General features: G+C 39.0%; 1 protein-coding gene across 1 annotated transcript in view; it reads right to left on the minus strand.

Annotated features, from left to right (window-relative positions):
* The window catches only part of LOC150089487 (transient receptor potential cation channel subfamily M member-like 2), a 933932-nt gene that overhangs the window by 232129 nt on the left and 683496 nt on the right, over positions 1-18307 (minus strand). The window contains exon 19 of the mRNA XM_090390003.1: positions 85-98. Within this exon, the coding sequence (XP_090246129.1) occupies positions 85-98 (14 nt within the window). The remainder of the gene's footprint in view (positions 1-84; positions 99-18307) is intronic.

The following is an 18307-nucleotide window of genomic DNA, read 5'->3' on the forward strand; positions in this document are numbered from 1 at the left end:
ATAAGCGAATTCGGTTCGTGTTATATAAGATATTCTTCCCCTATTTATAAATTGTGTATGATCAAATTCGTGTGGTGTAAACACGTGTTATACGAGGGCTGACTGTATCATGTTTTCATTAAGAGGAGAAGGTTCAGTACATAAAAATTGAATCAAATTCACAATAAGAACATTTTGATCCTTAGGTGTGTAATTCCAAATATGGACACCTATGAGCCCTTTAAACAGATGTACAGATGGCACAGCAGGTCAAAGGAAGGCTAAGAAGCTGACCTAGTATGTTACTGGCATGGTAAATGATGGAACTTATAATATGCCTTAACACAGTAACATGATGGCACTTTCCACATCTTACTGGCCCATTTGATTTCAAATGGGCCAGTAAGGTGTGCACTGAGACAACAGCACCCACTAGTAGTAATTGGTTGCAATTGGCTATTGTGTGGAGAAATTCAGTTCAGCATTGTAGTAGTAGTAGTAGTGGCATGTGATGCAAGAAAGCAAGTGTATGAGCTTATGCAGCATCAGCCAAAAGAAAAAAAAAAAAAAAAAAATCACACCATTGCCTCCAAATGCCTGTCCAGTTCCTCCTTAAATTTATTCAACCTATCAACTTCCACGACAGATGGAAGTTTGTTCCAGCAATTAACCACCCGCTGGCTAAAGGCAAATTTCCGTACATCTATTCTACATCTGTCTTTTCTTAATTTGAATTTATGCCCCCTTAGGTTCGTAATCTGAACAAGTGGAAGGATCCCATCAGAATTCAGCGTGCTCAACCCATTCAAGGCCTTATATACCTCAATCAGATCACTGCGCAGGTGCCTAGTCTCCAGCCACTGCAATTTGCAGAACTTAAGCCTCTCTTGGTAAGAGGATCATTTCATTCTCCTCACCAATCTTGTTGCCCTTCTCTGTATACGCTCAAGTAAATCTACATCCTTCCTAAAATGAGGCCTCCAGATATATATATATATATATATATATTTTTTATTTTTTTTTTTTTTTTTTTCACTCAACTCATTCATCTTTTTCTCACACACCAGGAGGGGATGCAATGATGTGTAGTGTAAATTTAAATACTAATTAAAACTAGGGTTAGTGTGTACTTAGCTGTAGCATTTATGGTTTGTGTTCTTTTTCTCACACGCTTACACTTTTATTAGCATTAGCACTAGTACAGGCATTTGATGCAAGAAAGCAAGCTTATGCAGCATCAGCCAAAAAAAAAAAAAAAAAAAACCCCACTATCACTTCACCCCTCTGTTCGTTCAAAATACCTGTCCAGCTGAGCCTAAAAACTTATGTAGGCTATCAACCTCCACCACAAGGGATGGAAGTCTGTTCCACCAACCAACCACCCGCTGGCTAAAGGCAAATTTCCGCACGTCTATCCTACATCTGTCTTTCCTCAATTTGAATTTATGCCCTCTCAGGTGATTTTTCTGAGCTAGAGGAAGAATCCCATCAGCATCGAGCATGCTTAAACCATTCAAGGCTTTATACACCTCTATCAGATCACCTCGCTGGTGCCTAGTCTCCAGACACTGTAATTTGCAAAACTTAAGCCTTTCTTCGTAAGAGCAACCCTTTGTTCCATTCACTAATCTTGTTGCCCTTCTCTGTACTCGTTCCAGCAGCTCTACATCCTTCTTGAAATGAGGCCTCCAGACCTGTATACAGTACTCTAGGTGTGGCCTGACCATTGCCTTATACAATGGAATAATCACCTCCTTATCCCTGCTGGAAAAATTCCTGTATATCATTGACAATACTCCATGAGTTACTCTTGCAGCCCGTCTGCACTGCTCAGAGAACTTCATATCCGCCTGCACAACCACCCCCAAGTCCCTTTCATTCTCTACCACTGTCAGTGTAGTATACCACAGAGTTGATACGTTGCTCTGGGGTTGCTGTTTCCCATGTGTAGTACTTTACATTTGTCAATGTTAAACTTCATTTGTCACCTCTCAGCCCATCTGCTCAACCTTTCCAGATCCTGTTGCAGCAGCATAGTGTCAGTAGTGTCCTTGACAACCCTGCCAACCTTTGTATCGTCTGCAAACTTGGACATTAAGCTTGATATACCCTCATCAATATCATTTATAAATACAGAAAACAATAATGGACCCAACACTGAGCCCTGAGGGACTCCACTAATAACATTAGTCCACGATGAGCAGTGTCCATTGATTACCACTCTGTCAGAGAGTGGTAATCAATGGACACTGCTCATCGTGGACTAATTGCTGCTATGGATAAAGGGGTGGTTGTCTCCCCCTTAACCACCCCTTTATCCATAGCAGCAATTTGCTTCCAATGTCACACTGCTCCAATTTTTGTAGCAGTCTTCCATGTGCAACAGTATCAAAAGCCTTTCTAAGATCCAAGTATATAATATCAAAGCTATACCCTGCATCCAGTTCTTTTGTGACTGCATCATAGTATCCAATCAAATTGGTCAGGCAAGACTTCCCCTTAACAAAACCATGCTGTGTCCGAGCTATAACTGAAGTCTTGTCTAAATGATCCTGCAGTGCTTCTTTAACCAGTGCCTCCATTAATTTTCCTGGAACAGAAGTTAAAGCTCACAGGTCTATAATTACTTGTGTCAGCCTTTGATCCTCCTTTGTGAATTGGGGTCACATTTGCCCATTTCCAGTCTATGGGTACCTCCCCTGAGTCCAAGGAAGCTCTCATAATTATGGCTAAGGGTTTGCTTACTTCCTTTGCTGCCTCCTTTAATATAACTGGATAGATCCCATCCACCCCGGGTGCCTTTCTTGTGTTTATCTTCAACAATTTCTCCTCCACTTTACTCCCAGTTAATTAAAGATTCTGTAGCTTACTGCTTTAGTTGAATACACCTCTGGCATTCCCCTCGCTGAATAACTCCTCATGTGTGAATGTTGATGCAAAATATTCATTTAGTTTGTTAGCTACCTGAGCAGGATCATCAACAGTTGACCCATCAATATCATCTCATTCATTCTACTCTTACTTTCTGCACGGCACTCTCTGGGCACCTCAACTTACTGTTATTCTTCAGTTGTGGTGCAGGCCTAGCCGCAAGTTTTTTTTTTAAATGTTTGTTAGTACAGTATATATAAAGTAATGTAAGTTATTTTTAACTTTGTATTGTTTTGGCCAATTACATTTGCTCTTCCACTCATTCCCATTCACTCTCTCTTTCCCTCATGCTAGGTCACTCTTTCTTTCACCAAAACTGCCATTTATCCCCTTTTACCATAATTCCTAGTTCACTCAGTGCCCAGCCTATTCATTCTATCTTTCATTTTCATTCATTCATTCATTCATTCTTCTTTCATTCTACATTGCATCCCCTTGCTACTAGCTTACTGATATTTTTCAGTTAATCTGCTTCCCTGGCTGCTTGTACATCTCCCTCCCCTACATGGTTACTTATTTGGTGTGGGGTTCCAGGTTCCTACACATGGCAGTGTAGTCCTGGGGAGTTTTGTTATGTCAGGTTTCTGACAGGGTGCAGAATACTGCTCAACAGTTTTTAAGTCATCATCTGGGCGTGGTGGGAAACTTGGGCAATTTTACTATTGATTATTGTTTAATTGCTGGGGGGCTGAATTGCCATTCTTTGGATTGCTCTGCGCATTTCGAATACTTTCTGCGTGAAAGATGTAAAAGCTTTATAATTTTGCTCTTCTATGATGAACAGATATTCTTCTCCCCTGGGAAAGGGACCAATCTGTGCTATTAGCTCTGTTCTGGGAATGTTATATATTATACATTCATATAGAATGTGTGCCCAGTCTTCACTTTCGCCACATGTGCAGTTTGGGCTATCAGTCAGGCCTAAGGAGGTTAGTTTCGCCTTTAGGCAGCCGTGACCTGTCAATATAAATGTTGTAAAAAGTCCAGGGGCATACCACTTAGTGGCTTTGGGCTAACCATTGATACCCGTGGCAGAAACCTTTTGGTAACGAGACCTCTTGTTTCCTGCTCCCACTTTGTTTTCCATAGCTCATGGAGCTTTGTGGCTATTCTTTTTCTTTCATCATTGAAGGTGTTGGTTGTATCAAGGGCTATCACCAGAAATTCTGTGGGTATGCCCTTTTTAAATCTATAATATAAGCCTCTTTTGGCTACTTCCAGGTAAAGTGGGAGAGCTCCGGCCAGCAACTGTAGTGCAGGTGTGCTTACTGTGCGACATGCTCTAGTAATAGTGAGTAGTATTGTCCTTTGTATTGATTCTAATTTATTCATATTTCTTACTATGGCTGAGCAGATGAACCATGCACCGGCTCCATAAGTGATAAGAGGTAGGAACATTGCACGGTATATGATTGCCAGGGTCTTTCTTTTGAGTCCCCAGTCTGCTCAACTGATCCTGGCAATCATACCTACATAATTTCTCACTTTCTTCGTCAAGTAGCTCAAATGAGGGTAAAAAGCTAATTTTGAATCAAAGACCACTCTAAGATATTTTAGTTCTGTTATCATTTTTATAGTGGTTGTGTTAATTTTGATTTGTGGACGTCTTCTTATGTCCAAATTGCCTTTTAGAAGTATTTGTTTGGTTATTTTAGGCGATATTTTGAGCATGTGGATTCATGCCTACTCCTGCAGCTGCAAGAGGGTGGAATTTGATCTTTGCTCTACAACCACTCATCAGTTACTTTTTACAAGGAAAATCATATCATCTGCAAAGGCCAGGCTTTCCACGGGGCCAGAAATTCGTCCAGAACAATGTTCCAAAAGAAAGGGCCAAGGATTGAACCTGCAGGCAACCTTTATTCACAGGGCGTGTCAATTCCTGGAACCTTGTACGTACTGAGACACTTCTGTCTGTAAGGTAGTTGTTTATTACCTTATAGAGGTTTTGTGGGGCATTTTCCTGGCGAAGTCTCCTAAGGACACTAGGCCACCAGAGTGAGTCAAATGCTCCAGCAAATTCAATGGAGATTGCCAGCATATATTTCTCCTCTGTGTTTTTAACTGTTGTCAGTAGGTGTTGCATGGCATCCTCCATAGAATTGCCCTGCTTAAAACCATACTGATTGGAATGCAAACGTGCTTCTGTGTAATATTGAGCTAATCTGCTATACATTAGTCTTTCATATATTTTCCCTAGTACAGGAAGTAAGGCTATTGGTCTATATGATTTGGGATCAGTAGGGAGTTTTTCAGGGTTTTGAGAATTAATCTTAACATAGCTTGTTTCCATATTTTTGGGAATATACTTTCTGTCATACAGTTATTATATAATGCTATTAATTTATCTGGTGCTATTTCCGCTAATTTTTTGATAATCTCAACCTCTAAGAGGTCAAAACCTGGCATTTATTGTTTTTGGTTTTAGATGGTGCTTTTTTTTATGTGGGAGAGTTGCTTGCAGGACTGTACCATACAAAAAATGATGTCTTTCTCCTACTAGTATAGGAGAAAGACTTATTAAGCCTAAACCAGCACATGCAGAAATGTAACTAGTGATAAATTTTTCTCTCATAAAAAAAAGCTTATAAAAGACCATTACAACTTAACATATGTGGAAACTATTATAAATAATAAAACAAAAGTACCACCTTAATCACAAACACAAATAATGGAGCAGAGAATTCAAGCCTCTTTGATTACAGAAAAACGTTACCACTGTGTCATATACACACCCACTGCCCCCAGCACTCTCCAAAAAAAAAAAAAAAAAAAGCATAATTCTTGTATCCAGCAATGCACTCCAATATCAATGGTAGAACTGATGTTTCAACAGGAGAGGGGATAAACAAAGCCCGAAATCGTATCATTTATAAAATACCAAAAAAAGGGGTAGTCTGGGCAGAAACACCATGAAGATAAGAAGTACAGTTTGTCTGCTTCCTTGAAATTTCAGTCCAGGAGCCATCCAGTATGTCTGACAACAGGAAACAGTATAATCCCAAACTTAGCAAAATGTGTGCAAGTGCTGGTATTGAGGTGTTTTACATTTAATTGTGGCATTTCAATAAAAGAAAAATTAATATATCAAATGATATATTAGTGTTGCATTATTAATTCTTTCTCAAATGATGAATAACCACATAATTCCCATCTTAGGAATTATTTGTTATTAATACCCTGTATCGACAAGTGATTGCTTTGTGATTGTAATATGCATTTATTTTTCTAAAATTAAGTACACTTTTTATTTTCATTCTAAGCAAAAAATTGTGGCAGAGCAATGTTCATTACAGATTTGGAATCATAGCTAAAAATTGAGTTAAACATTTCAACTATTTATTCAAACAAGTCTGAGTATTTACATTAAAAAATATAATTATTTTTTATTTAAATGAATTGTATGCTGGCATTAGGTTGCACGAAATTTGTTGGCAACTGGCACATCAGTTGATTGATACAGAGAAAGAGAATTCATTCCTTTCTACTCCCACTTTCTTTTGATGTTTTCATTTAATCCCTTTTCTTCTTCATTTTTTTTTATATCTATCCTCCATATTTCCCAAAATTAATCAACATTTTAAATTTATAGATTTTAATATCTAGTGAACGGGAGGGAGGTCTCGTAGTATGATAGCACAGTATGCTGCATACAAAATGTCGAAATGCCTTTTCAACAAATAGTTTGGTGACATTTCCCTGCAACAGTGTGTAGAAAAGTTAGAATTTGGTATTGGCAAGTGTGAATACAAGATGTTTTGTTTTCAAACCCATTATATTTTTAATAATCTTCCGGGTTATTTTATCAGCAAAAAATAACTTAATAATTAGGAATTTTTTTAAAATGGTAACTAGTTTATCATTGAAACTAATTACAATGAATAATAATTTACACAAATACAATATTTATAAAAATATTAATAAGAATTATCAGTTACTACTTACATCTTCCTACTTTGCAATATGTAGCATTGTATGGCTTTTCTTTCCATTTAATACATTCAGGTTTTCCTACATGAAGAGAAACCTTAATTAAATAAAATTATGTTAGGGAAGAGTAATTCACCTTAAGTTTATATTTATAATCTCATTAAGGCCACCCTGGATGTTGAAATGGTTTTACACACACACACACACACACACACACACACACACACACCTTAATGACATGTTATTTTATGTGAAAACATCCTTGGCTTGGAAGAGGTTAGCAAAATCCAGGCCAATAGCCTAATTACCCATTCGTTGAATAGTATGATTGCCACAATACAAGTATTAGTCATATGACTGCAACATTACAAATGTTTGTTGTTATTCCATTTTTAGGTGCCACTATAGAAGTTTCACATCAATAATTTTGGAAGGTGTTCCACGATGCTGAAATCAAAGCGATCTCGAGAGTATTGAGCAAGAATGAAAGCAACAAGATCTAAGAAAATAAACACGAAGGTAGAATTGAGAGCATGAAAATGAAAATGATTTTTCGACAGAGATTTTGTAGATTATTACTTAGTATCGGTAAGGGTATCCACTCCATGTGTTTTACAAGTTTTTATTTATATTTAGCCGTTTTATTGACTTAATCGTTATATTAAATTATTTTCTATAAGTACCTTATAGAACTAGTCATAGCACGATTTTTAAAGTTAATTAATAATTACTGTCCATAGATTTATCATTTGTAAATTGCTGCCATTCTTATATAATACAACGTATATCCCGAACTAGATAGCATAAGGTTTAAGGTAAAACTAGATAGCAAAACACATAGCACGGTATTAGAAATATGTTAGCTTAGCATAGCACAGTATTATCAATTAATCAGTAAAATTTATTAATCTTGTTAAACTTCACTGTCAATTAAACTGTACTTTTTTTAACTAAATAGATATAACGACTTACATTTTACAAACTGAACATTATTAATTAATACATATAAATTGATAGGAGATACGGAAATTATAGAAGGAAACTTGGAGATAATACTCGACACAAAAAAAAAAAAAAAATATATATATATATATATATAGTGTTATAACTGCATGTGTTTAAGGTTATAATTTTGTATTGAAATTGAATTGAAATTATGACTCAGACCAGAGCAGCAAAGCAAAAGGCTCAAGCTAATGGGAGTGCTGTGGCTCAAGGGAGAACTGAGGATGGGTAGTTGTCCTCGGAGGCACAACCTGTTAAAATCTACTGCTTGTCTGATGTTTGTGGAGCAATCAGGGATGGGATATGATATTACCAAAGGGGATGTCTTTGTGAGTGCACGATGTAAGGAGTGTGAGGAAATCAGGCGACAACTCAGTGTTGTTATGGGCCTATATGAGATCTTGAAGGACAGGGTGAATGCCCCAGAAGGATCTAAATTGAGGGGGCTATAAAGCTCTCAGCTGCCCACATCAATGCCAGAGCTTGCACTTCAACATAAAGCAACACATTGGCAAACCCCAAAGCACAATGCGCTGGTCCCACAGGAACTAGTAGTTGTCAGTGACTCCATTGTCAGAGAAACAGGAAACACATTATGCAAAAAGGATAGGTGGAACAGAACCAGGGTATGTCTGCCAGGGTCAACGACTGATGACATTGTAGAACAGATATCATCTTTTAAGGGCACAAAATGTGATATTGTACATGTTGGCACTAATGATATTAAGAGAAGGAGACCGGTGGAATTACTTAACAAGTAGAGGTCAGGGTTAAAAAAAGGCCGTGAATTGGATTGAATTTGAAAGTGTCTGCAACACTGAACAGACAAGACAGGAGGAAGTATATGATGAGAGCCTTGTTGATCGATTTGGCCCTGGAGAAATTGTGCAAAGTGCAAGGGGTAGACTTTTTCTCAGCCTGGTCTGTGCTTATTAACAGGAGAGAGACTGTTTCCAAAGGAATGGGATACACTTAAATAGAAAGAATGCAAGAATATTTCCTAATGCTATCGAGGCAGTGTTAGGTGGATTTGAAAAATGCTAGCTTCGGGGGGGGGGGATACACGGACTAATAGATTAACAGTAGTGGCTTGCAGAGGTGAAAGAGATTCTCGCACTGCTTCTATTTGAATGAGCCACAGCCTGGAAAACAAGATATACCGGATTTAAAAGACTGCTGGGAGTCATTAGGGCACAAGTAAACACATGGGCTGTGTTAGGGTAGCCAAGAATAGGAACAGGTGGAGCTGCAAGAAAAGCACCTGGGGTGGATGGAACCTATCCAGTTATATTAAAGGAGGCGGCAAAGGAAGTAAGCATGAAACCCTTAGCCATAATTATGAGAGCTCCCCTGGATTAAGGGGAGGTACCCATGGACTGGAGATGTGCAAATGTGACCCCAAATCACAAAGGAGGATCAAATGGTGACACAAGTAATTACAGACCTGTTAGTATAACTTCTGTTCCAGGGAAATTAATGGAAGCACTGGTTAAAAAAGCACTGCATGATCAACTAAACAAGATCAGTTATAACTTGGACACAGCATGGTTCTGTTAAGGGAAAGGCTTGTCTGCTCATTTCATTGCATACTGTGATGTGGTGTCAAAGGAACTGGATGAAGGGAATAACTTTGATATCATATATTTGGATTTTAGAATGACTTTTGATACTGTTCACATGTAAGACTGCTGTACAAATTGGATCAGTGTGGCATTGGAAGAAAATTGCTGCTATGGATAAAGGGATGGTTGAGTGGGAGAAGACAAAGAATGGTAATCAGTGGACACTACTCTTCGTGGATTAATGTTATTAGTGGAGTCCCTCCAGGGTTCAGTGTTGGGTCCATTGTTGTTTTCTGTATTTATTAATGATATTGATGATGGTATAACAGGCTTAACATCTAAGTTTGCAGATGATACAAATGTTGGCACGGTTGTTAATGACACTAATGATAGTATGCTGCTGCAACAGAATCTAGAAAAGTAGAGCACAAGGGCTGAGAGGTGGCAACTGAAGTTTAACTTTAACCAATGTAAAATACTGCATATGGGAAGCAGTAATCCCAGAGTAACATATCAACTGAGTGGTACTACACTGACAGAGGTAGAGAGTGAAAAGGACCTGGGGGTAATTGGCCAGACAGATATGAAGTTTTCAGAGCAGTGCAGATGGTCTGCAAGAGTAGCTCATGGTGTCTTGTCAATAATATAAAAGAATTTTTGTAGAAGGGATAAGGAGGTGATTATCCCCTTGTATACGGCAACTGTGAGGCCACACCTTGAGTATATAGGTCTGGAAGCCTCATTTTAGGAAGGATGTAGAGCTGCGGAGTGAGCATAGAGAAGGGCAACAAGAATAGGGAATGGAACAAAGCATTAGTAGAGGCATATGATGCAAGAAAGCAAGCTTATGCAACATCAGCCAAAAAAATAAAAAAAGCTCTCATTTCACCCCTCCATTCATTCCAAATACCTGTCCAGCTCAACCTTAAATTTATTTAGGCTATCAACTTCCTCAATTTGAATTTATGACCTCTCAGGTGATTATTCTGAGTAAGCAGAAGAATCCCATCAGCATTGAGCATGCTCAAACCATTCAAGGCTTTATACACCTCAATCAGATCAACCTGCAGGTGCCTAGTCTCCAGACACAGTAATTCGCAAAACTTAAGCCTTTCTTCGTAAGAGCACCCCTTTGTTCCATTCACTAATCTTGTTGCCCTTCTCTGTACTCGTTCCAGCAGCTCTACATGCTTCTTGAAATGAGGCCTCCAGGCCTGTATACAGTACTATAGGTGTGGCCTGACCATTGCCTTATACAAGGGAATAATCACCTCCTTATCCCTGCTAGAAAAATTCCTCTATATCATTGACAATACACCATGAGCTACTCTTGCAGCCCGTCTGCACTGCTCAGAGAACTTCATATCTGCCTGCACAACCACCCCCAGGTCCCTTTCATTCTCTACCACTGTCAGTGTAGTACCACAGAGTTGATACGTTGCTCTGGGGTTGCTGTTTCCCATATGTAGTACTTTACATTTGTCAATGTTAAACTTCATTTGCCACCTCTCAGCCCATCTGCTCAACCTTTCTGGATCCAGTTCTGCATTCCTTACATCTCTGAAATCCCCACAATATCTGCCTTTGATGTTTTGATACCTCAAATTCATCAAATTTATTTACTAAACTCCTAGCATTGGTGTACACGCAAGTATACATGCACCTGTTATACGACGGAAGGTTTCTAGGTAGTTTAAGCGTTAGCGGTCAATTGATTTCTCCATTACTTTAGAAAGAGTAGAAGTAATTGTAATGGGATGATAATTGGATGGGAGGGATTTGTCACCCTTTTTAGGAACTGGCTGGATATGAGCAAATTTCCAAGCAGATGGAAAAACACCTCTGGAATAAGAAAGTGAAAAAAGGCAGCAAAGAATATGAGTAAGTTCAGGAGCACAGGTTTTGAGAACAAGTGGAGAAATACCATCAGGACCTGGAGCTTTCTTAGTATCGAGATTCGTCAAAATCCTTCTGACATCCTTTTGACGGAAGACCACAGGAGGCATTGAATGGAGCATGTTGGGAATTATGGGAGATGTTTTACCAAGATTATAAATACATGAGCTGGAAGAAAAATGGGATGCTAGCAGAGCAGCTTTATCCTTGGCTGAAGTGACAACAAAACCATCTGGTTTGGACAGAGGTAGGAGCAGAATGGGCAAACGTTGCCGCCAATAGCTTTGGCAAGAGACCAGAATGCTCGGCTCCCATTAGGGCAAGAAGAAAGTTTTCTACTCTTAGCCTGTTCAAACTCTAGTTTGGACTGATTAATAACTGCTTTACAATTGGTGCAAGCTTTGGTATAGGCAGAAAATGAAACTGTAGAATTAGAAACAAGACAATTAGGATATGCAACATTCTTCTCTTGAATAGACTTAGCACATTTATTGGAAAACCAAGGTTTAGATAAAAGACGAGACTTTAAAGTGGAGTGTGGGATAAAGGATTCCATTCCTGCAAGAATAATTTCACTGACACTATCTGAGCAAACGTTGACATCAGAAGTTTTGAAACAGTAATCCGACCATGGAAAAGAAGAAAAGAAGTCTCGCAGGTCATCCCATTTTGCATTCTTGTAATGCCACCCAACACGAGGTTGGGAATAGCCATGAGATAAAGGTTCCATTGGAGAAGAGACAATCACCAAGTTGTGATCTGAAGTGCCTAAAGGACTTCTCACTTCGGCCGTGTACTTAGAAGGGTTGTTTGTGAGAAAAAGATCAAGCGTATTGGCTGTATGATTAGGATTGTCCGGTATTCTTGTAGGTAAATGAACAATCTGTGTTAGGTCATTAGTATTTGCAAAAGCCTCAGCATCTCGATCTGCTGGGTCGGTGTGACTAGAAAACGGAAGCCAGCTGGAGTTGTGAACATAAAAATCACCAAGGAAAATTACCTCACTGTTAGGAAAGTTGGACTGGAGAAAGTCAAGTTGCAAAGAGAGGAAGTCAAAGAGCTCCAAGTCATTAATGGAGCTGGGAGAATGACAGAGACAAGAGATGAATTTCACACAATGAGGTAGAGAGATTTTAAGCCAGAGAAGATCAAAGAGAGGAGATTCCAAATTGCCAAGTCTCTGACAGGGAATATCAGAACGGACATATGGACAAGTACCACCTTTGAGGCGAAAGGAATCATACAGCAAATAATTTGGGCATCTGACATGAGCAGTAACTGAATCAACCGATAACTGAGATTCTGTCAGAAAAAGTATATGGTGTTTGGCAGACTGCAAGTGGAAATGGACAGCGTTGAGATTAGAATTGAGACCACGTATATTTGTGAAATGAATTAGAAAGTCCTTGGGAGGTTTAGATCTTTTCGCAGATAAGCTTGCTCTATTAGTTTGACAATTCATGGTATATTCAATAGTAAGAAAAAGTGAGTGGGACATACTGTATGAATTAATGAAATTTTTAGATAGGGGTTACACGTGGTAAGAATATACCCAGATCCTTGACATAACGTTGCCTCGACAATGCTCCCCGCATACACACTACTCGGACTCCCTCCAGTCACTATCTGGCAGAGTAGAGGTAGCAAGATTATATACTAGCTGATCCGGAAGCCTCCTAGAGAGTTACCAATAGGTTCGGTCCGGTGTTCAAACTAGCGGCCGTCCTGAGAACACCGTTTTAGAGCTGTACCCTGGAAATGTAGGGAATATTGGATCTCGCCACGACGTTCATCATAACCTCAAAAGTCATTAATCATATTGCATGATGGAAGTGATAGGGAAGGGTTGACCGGAACTTAGCTCTAGAGACTAAACATGGGTTCCACCACTTCAAGCCTCCAATAAGCAAAGTGGTGGTATTTCACCGGTTGATGAGTCATCTACCACCTAGTACTGGCTGGTAACATAGAGGGGTGGCGTTCCTCCATGTGGTGTGGGCGCCACACCTCGACCCCTGCTTACGTTGGTTCACACCTGGGTGGTCACCCACCATGTACTTGTGCATGGAGGTTATACCCAGGAGTACTAACAGTCCCACCATTGTGAAGGTGCAAGCAGAGGATTTGGCTGTCACAGACCGTCCGGACGGTCTGTGACAGTCTGTGATTTCGCCGAAATTGGGTCCACTTGACTTGAGTGTCACCAGAATATCAGTTCCATCTGCGTTTTAGACTCCCAGGTAGCAAGTACAGCTTGTCTGGCATATCTGAGAGAATGTCTGTGACAACCTCAAGGACTTTTGCTTTGCTGCTGTGGTTTGAATCATGATTTCGATTCAATTTTAATTTCAGTACAAAATTATAACCCTAAACTTGTATCCCAACGCAGTTATAACACTATATATCTATATATTTTTTTTCGAGTATTATCTCAGAGTTCAGTTATATAACTTCCGTATCAAGTTATGTATTAATTAATTATGTTACATTTGTAAAATTTAAGTCGTTATATGTATTTAGTAAAAAGTACAATTTAATTGACAATGAAATTTAACAAGATTAATAAATTTTACTGATTAATTGATAATATTATATAATATACTAAGCTAACGCTATCTAGTTCGGGATATAACGTATCATTTAACAATGGCGGCAAGTTACAAACGGTGAATCTACGGACACGGAAGTATTAATTAACTATTAAGTATTTAAGGGCAAAGGGCTCATGTTACGAGGTAGAATGACTAATATGCAGGTTAGTGCAAATGCATCATTTTAACATAGCTATCTACCAAAGTAGTTAAATTAATTAATTAAATTGTCTTCTCCACTTGTGAAGTGTTATTTATTCGAAGTAGTACAATACTGTGGCAACTCGTGAAGGCAGTCACAATATGAGATATAACCAAAATAATGCCAATTTTAATTAATTTAACTATTTTGGTAGATAGCTATAAAATCATCCATTTGCACTATCCTACATATTAGTCATTCTATCTGGTAGCATGAATCCTTTGCCCTTAAATACTTTATAGTCTATATCACTGCACACCATCAGGTATCTCTCATATTGTGAAGTTATACTTTATAACTGGGTTGTCACTATTGCAACACCAGGGTACCTGCCCACCCATCAAAGCGAAGCCAACAAGCTTTGAAACGGTGTCGTCTGGGTGGTGTTATCCACTGAGAATAAATAACAGTAGTCTTTTCCACTGGTGAAGTTTATTTATTCCATGGCAACTCGCTCTGAAGGTAGTCACAATATGAGATATAACCAAAACGATGCCAATTTAATTAATTAATTTAACGACTTTGATAGACAGCTATGTTAAAATGATGCATTTGCGCTAACCTACATATTAGTATTAATTAACTTTGAAAATCTTGCTGTCTCAATTCAGAATAAACCAAGGATCTTGACTAGGTCTATAAACTACTTATAGATTATAATTTAATATAACAATTAGTCAATAAAGTGGCTAAATATAGCTAAAAAACTTTCCATTCGCCAGAGCTACAAAACTTGTAAAACACATGGATAGGATACCCTTCGCAAGAGCAACTCTTTGGTTGCTCTTACGAAGAAAAGCTTAAGTTTTGTAAATTAGTGTCTGGAGACTAGGCACCTGCGGCATGATCTAATTGAGGTGTATAAAGCATTGAATGGTTTGAGCATATTCAATGCTGATGGGAGTCTTCCTCTTGCTCATAATATCGCCTGAGAGGTCATAAATTCAAATTGAGGAAAGAGTTGTAGGATAGATGTGTGGAAGTTTGTCTTTAGCCAGCGTGTGGTTGATTGCTGAAACAAACTTCGATCCGTTTTTGTAGAAGTTCATAGTTTAAATAGATTCAAGGTAGAACTAGACAAACATTTGGATCGAATGGATGGGTGAAATTAGATTTGTTTTTTTTTTTTGGCTGGTGCTATATAAGCTTGCTTTCTTGCATCACGTGCCTTTACTAATGCTAATGCTAAATTATAAACGATCAGTCATTTTTTGGTGACACTTACATGGAAATTAATTTGGCTAAAGATGGTATAAGCAAAGTGGTTCCAATTGAAGAACGTCTCATCACTCAACAGCAAACGTTGCTGTGCAGCGACGATAAATATCTTAGATTCACCCCAGGAGAAACTAATGTACTGCAGAGCATACCATTTGATGAACACACAGAGGAACTGTCCTTTCAGAGCATTTATCTTTGACAACTCAGAACGTTCAGAGAGAATTTAAAAAGCTTGTTGCCATCATGACTCTGTTTGTGATGGCAACGAGTGAGCTCACAATCTAACCGATGCAGTATTACTCCATATCATCTCCTGTACGTAGCAATGAACATAATGAGATTGAGAATGAGCAACTCATTGATGGTGGCTTTCAAATACATAGATAAAGATACTAAACTGACTTGTATGCAAGTTCAATCCAAAGAATACATTAACAGCTGCATCAAAAACAATCTGGTCTTCCTAAGGACAATTCCAAACTCTACTACTGGGCTCAATGTAAGTGCAGTCTATTCTCTAGTATTAGACAACTCGGTAAACCTAGTGTTCTGACTCTGAGTGCCAATGAAATTGGTTGGCCGCACTTGCTTTGGCTGTTGGACAAGTTACAGAATAATGGGCATGATATTAGTAAGGACGACACGAAATACTAGTGAATGAAAACAGGTGACCAATATGGCAGCCGTTCAGCGCGGACACGTTATTTGCAGCTCCTGATTTTGTGTCTATACATGTGGTTTAAGTGCTTTCTATTTCAGGAAAAGTATATCAAGTGTTAAAGAAACATTAGCGGATTCCCTAGGTGAGACTATTTTTACATCTATTGGGTTATTTAGCAGAATGAAAGCGTTTTTTACCTGTTCCCTTTGTTGGCAGACAGGTTACCATGCCGCTGACAACAAGGAAATAGGGAGGGTGACCAAATATTCCTGGTCAACACGTTTGGATCCTGCATTTGACTTGGGAGGGAGCTTCCACCTGAGTGACTTTGGACTGTAATACTGTCCCAACATTTTGGGACTGAATGTGATAAAAAATTTACTATTTTGAACTATTTTGCGAAGAAATCATGACTATCGAGTTCCTCCACCCCATAGACATACAATAGACAAGATACTGTACTGTGGAATGTGTAGTATTCCCCTCCAGCGCAGGGATTAGTCATCTGATATTTATTAGCTGTAATCTTGATTGCAGTTCACTGTCTGTGAAGCGAATGTCCACAGGCATTGTACAGAAGGTAACAGTATCCTTCTGGGCCAATCTTGGAACAACCTTTCCCCCTCCACTATTTTTGGAGGGGGACAATCCAAAAACTTATAGCTCTGCTGCAAGGCTAATAATTGCACTACAAACACCTGGCTAGTGTCATTCGACGTCCCTTTCATTCCTCTCTTGAATGAAAATAATACGGACTCGATTATTCATAGTGAACCCGATAATACGAAAATGATGGAAAAGGAAGAGATATCAGGAAATTCTGGAGTGCCTATTTCGCAGACAGCTCAACAGTGATGACTCGGTCATAGTGGACAGCTACGAGGACTCTGAATCCAAGCAATCTGGAGCTTCCGCCTCCAAGCGGAAGCACAAAAAATATGTTGTACCAAACACTGATAGGAAGACTCGCTCCCAAAGTGAAAACAAGGAATCCACAGAGAAAACTGCCACCCAAAATGACAAAGCCTCAGGAAAGCCATGGGATAAAATACAAGAGACCACTATGGACCCAGCTCTCCTGGAAGGAACCATCCTAGAGCAGTCCCCTGCTTTGCGAACTGCCCTGGAGAGCCTCTTTAAGGAGCCAACCAAAAGGATTACAGCTGTTCTCCGTGCAGAGATTGTCTCCATTTGGATGAAAATGGAGTTCTCGTACAATCCCAGCTAGAGAAGGAAATTGCCACAGCAAAATTGGAGGTCCTCCAAAACAGTGGGGCAAACCACATGCTACAACGCGCTCCCACTTATTCACAGGCGCTGAGGAACAACATCAACACTACAAATGGAAACCATCCTGCAGGTCAGGCTGGAATAGCCCCCAAGAAAACCCCGATCACCAAACCACACCTAGTAATACTGAAGCCAAAGTCATCCTTAAGCTTTTCGATTACAAACAGTAATCGAAAAGTTTAAGGTTGACTTCAAACCCACGAAGATTAGATCTGTCAGAAAGACAAGAAACGTTGGAGTTATAATACAGACTGACACAGAGAAAGATCTATGGGGAATACTACAAAATCCTAAAATACCCTCCTTAGGCCTCATAGCTGAAGAGAAAGGGCCAAGCATACTAATATTAGGCTTCGACAAAGATGTGACCCCAGAAGAACTTGTTCAGGAGATCTATATTTGGTGGTGACGGGCTCGAACCCCGGTCTAATCAAGAAGTGTGTGCTATGCACTGCTGCTCCTTCCCACCTGGCTACGGAAGCGCCTTGAAAAGATTATGATTCACTCATTACAGTAGCTTCCTGGATATGTTGGCTAATTCAATTTTAATGTTTTCACTGAGTTATTCCTCAGTGCAATAATTTATTCTGCTTATGCCTTCCATTAAATTACCTCATTTACGTCTGTGGTCATTTTGAGGAAGGTTAAAATAAGAGAAAAATCACAGGAAGAACTCTGGAAAACAAGGCAGCATAATCCACAACTTTTTATCCTTTCAATGAAGACATTTCTGAGTGTCTGCAATGAGTGTCTGAAGTATTCACAGTGGCTGAATTTTACTGGAAACGTCCATAGAATTTTTCTTCATTGCTCCTTTCTTACAAAATTATTAACTTGTCTGTTCAAAAAAAAAATGTCAATTCTGAGTCAATTTCTTTGTTATAATATTTCTCCATTTATTTGTCAAAATATGCTCTCTCTTAATCCAACAGAATCATAGTATTGATCAGTGCTGGTTCAAGAAAATGAGAAACTCTGGAATTTTTGTCATTCAAACATTTGCTTTTAACCGAGTGTCATGGACAAGATAGTTGTTTTG

This window comes from Mastigoproctus giganteus, chromosome 2 (genome assembly GCF_048544385.1).
Source record: "Mastigoproctus giganteus isolate SK-2022 chromosome 2, ASM4854438v1, whole genome shotgun sequence".
NCBI classification, from domain to species: Eukaryota; Metazoa; Arthropoda; class Arachnida; order Uropygi; family Thelyphonidae; genus Mastigoproctus; species Mastigoproctus giganteus.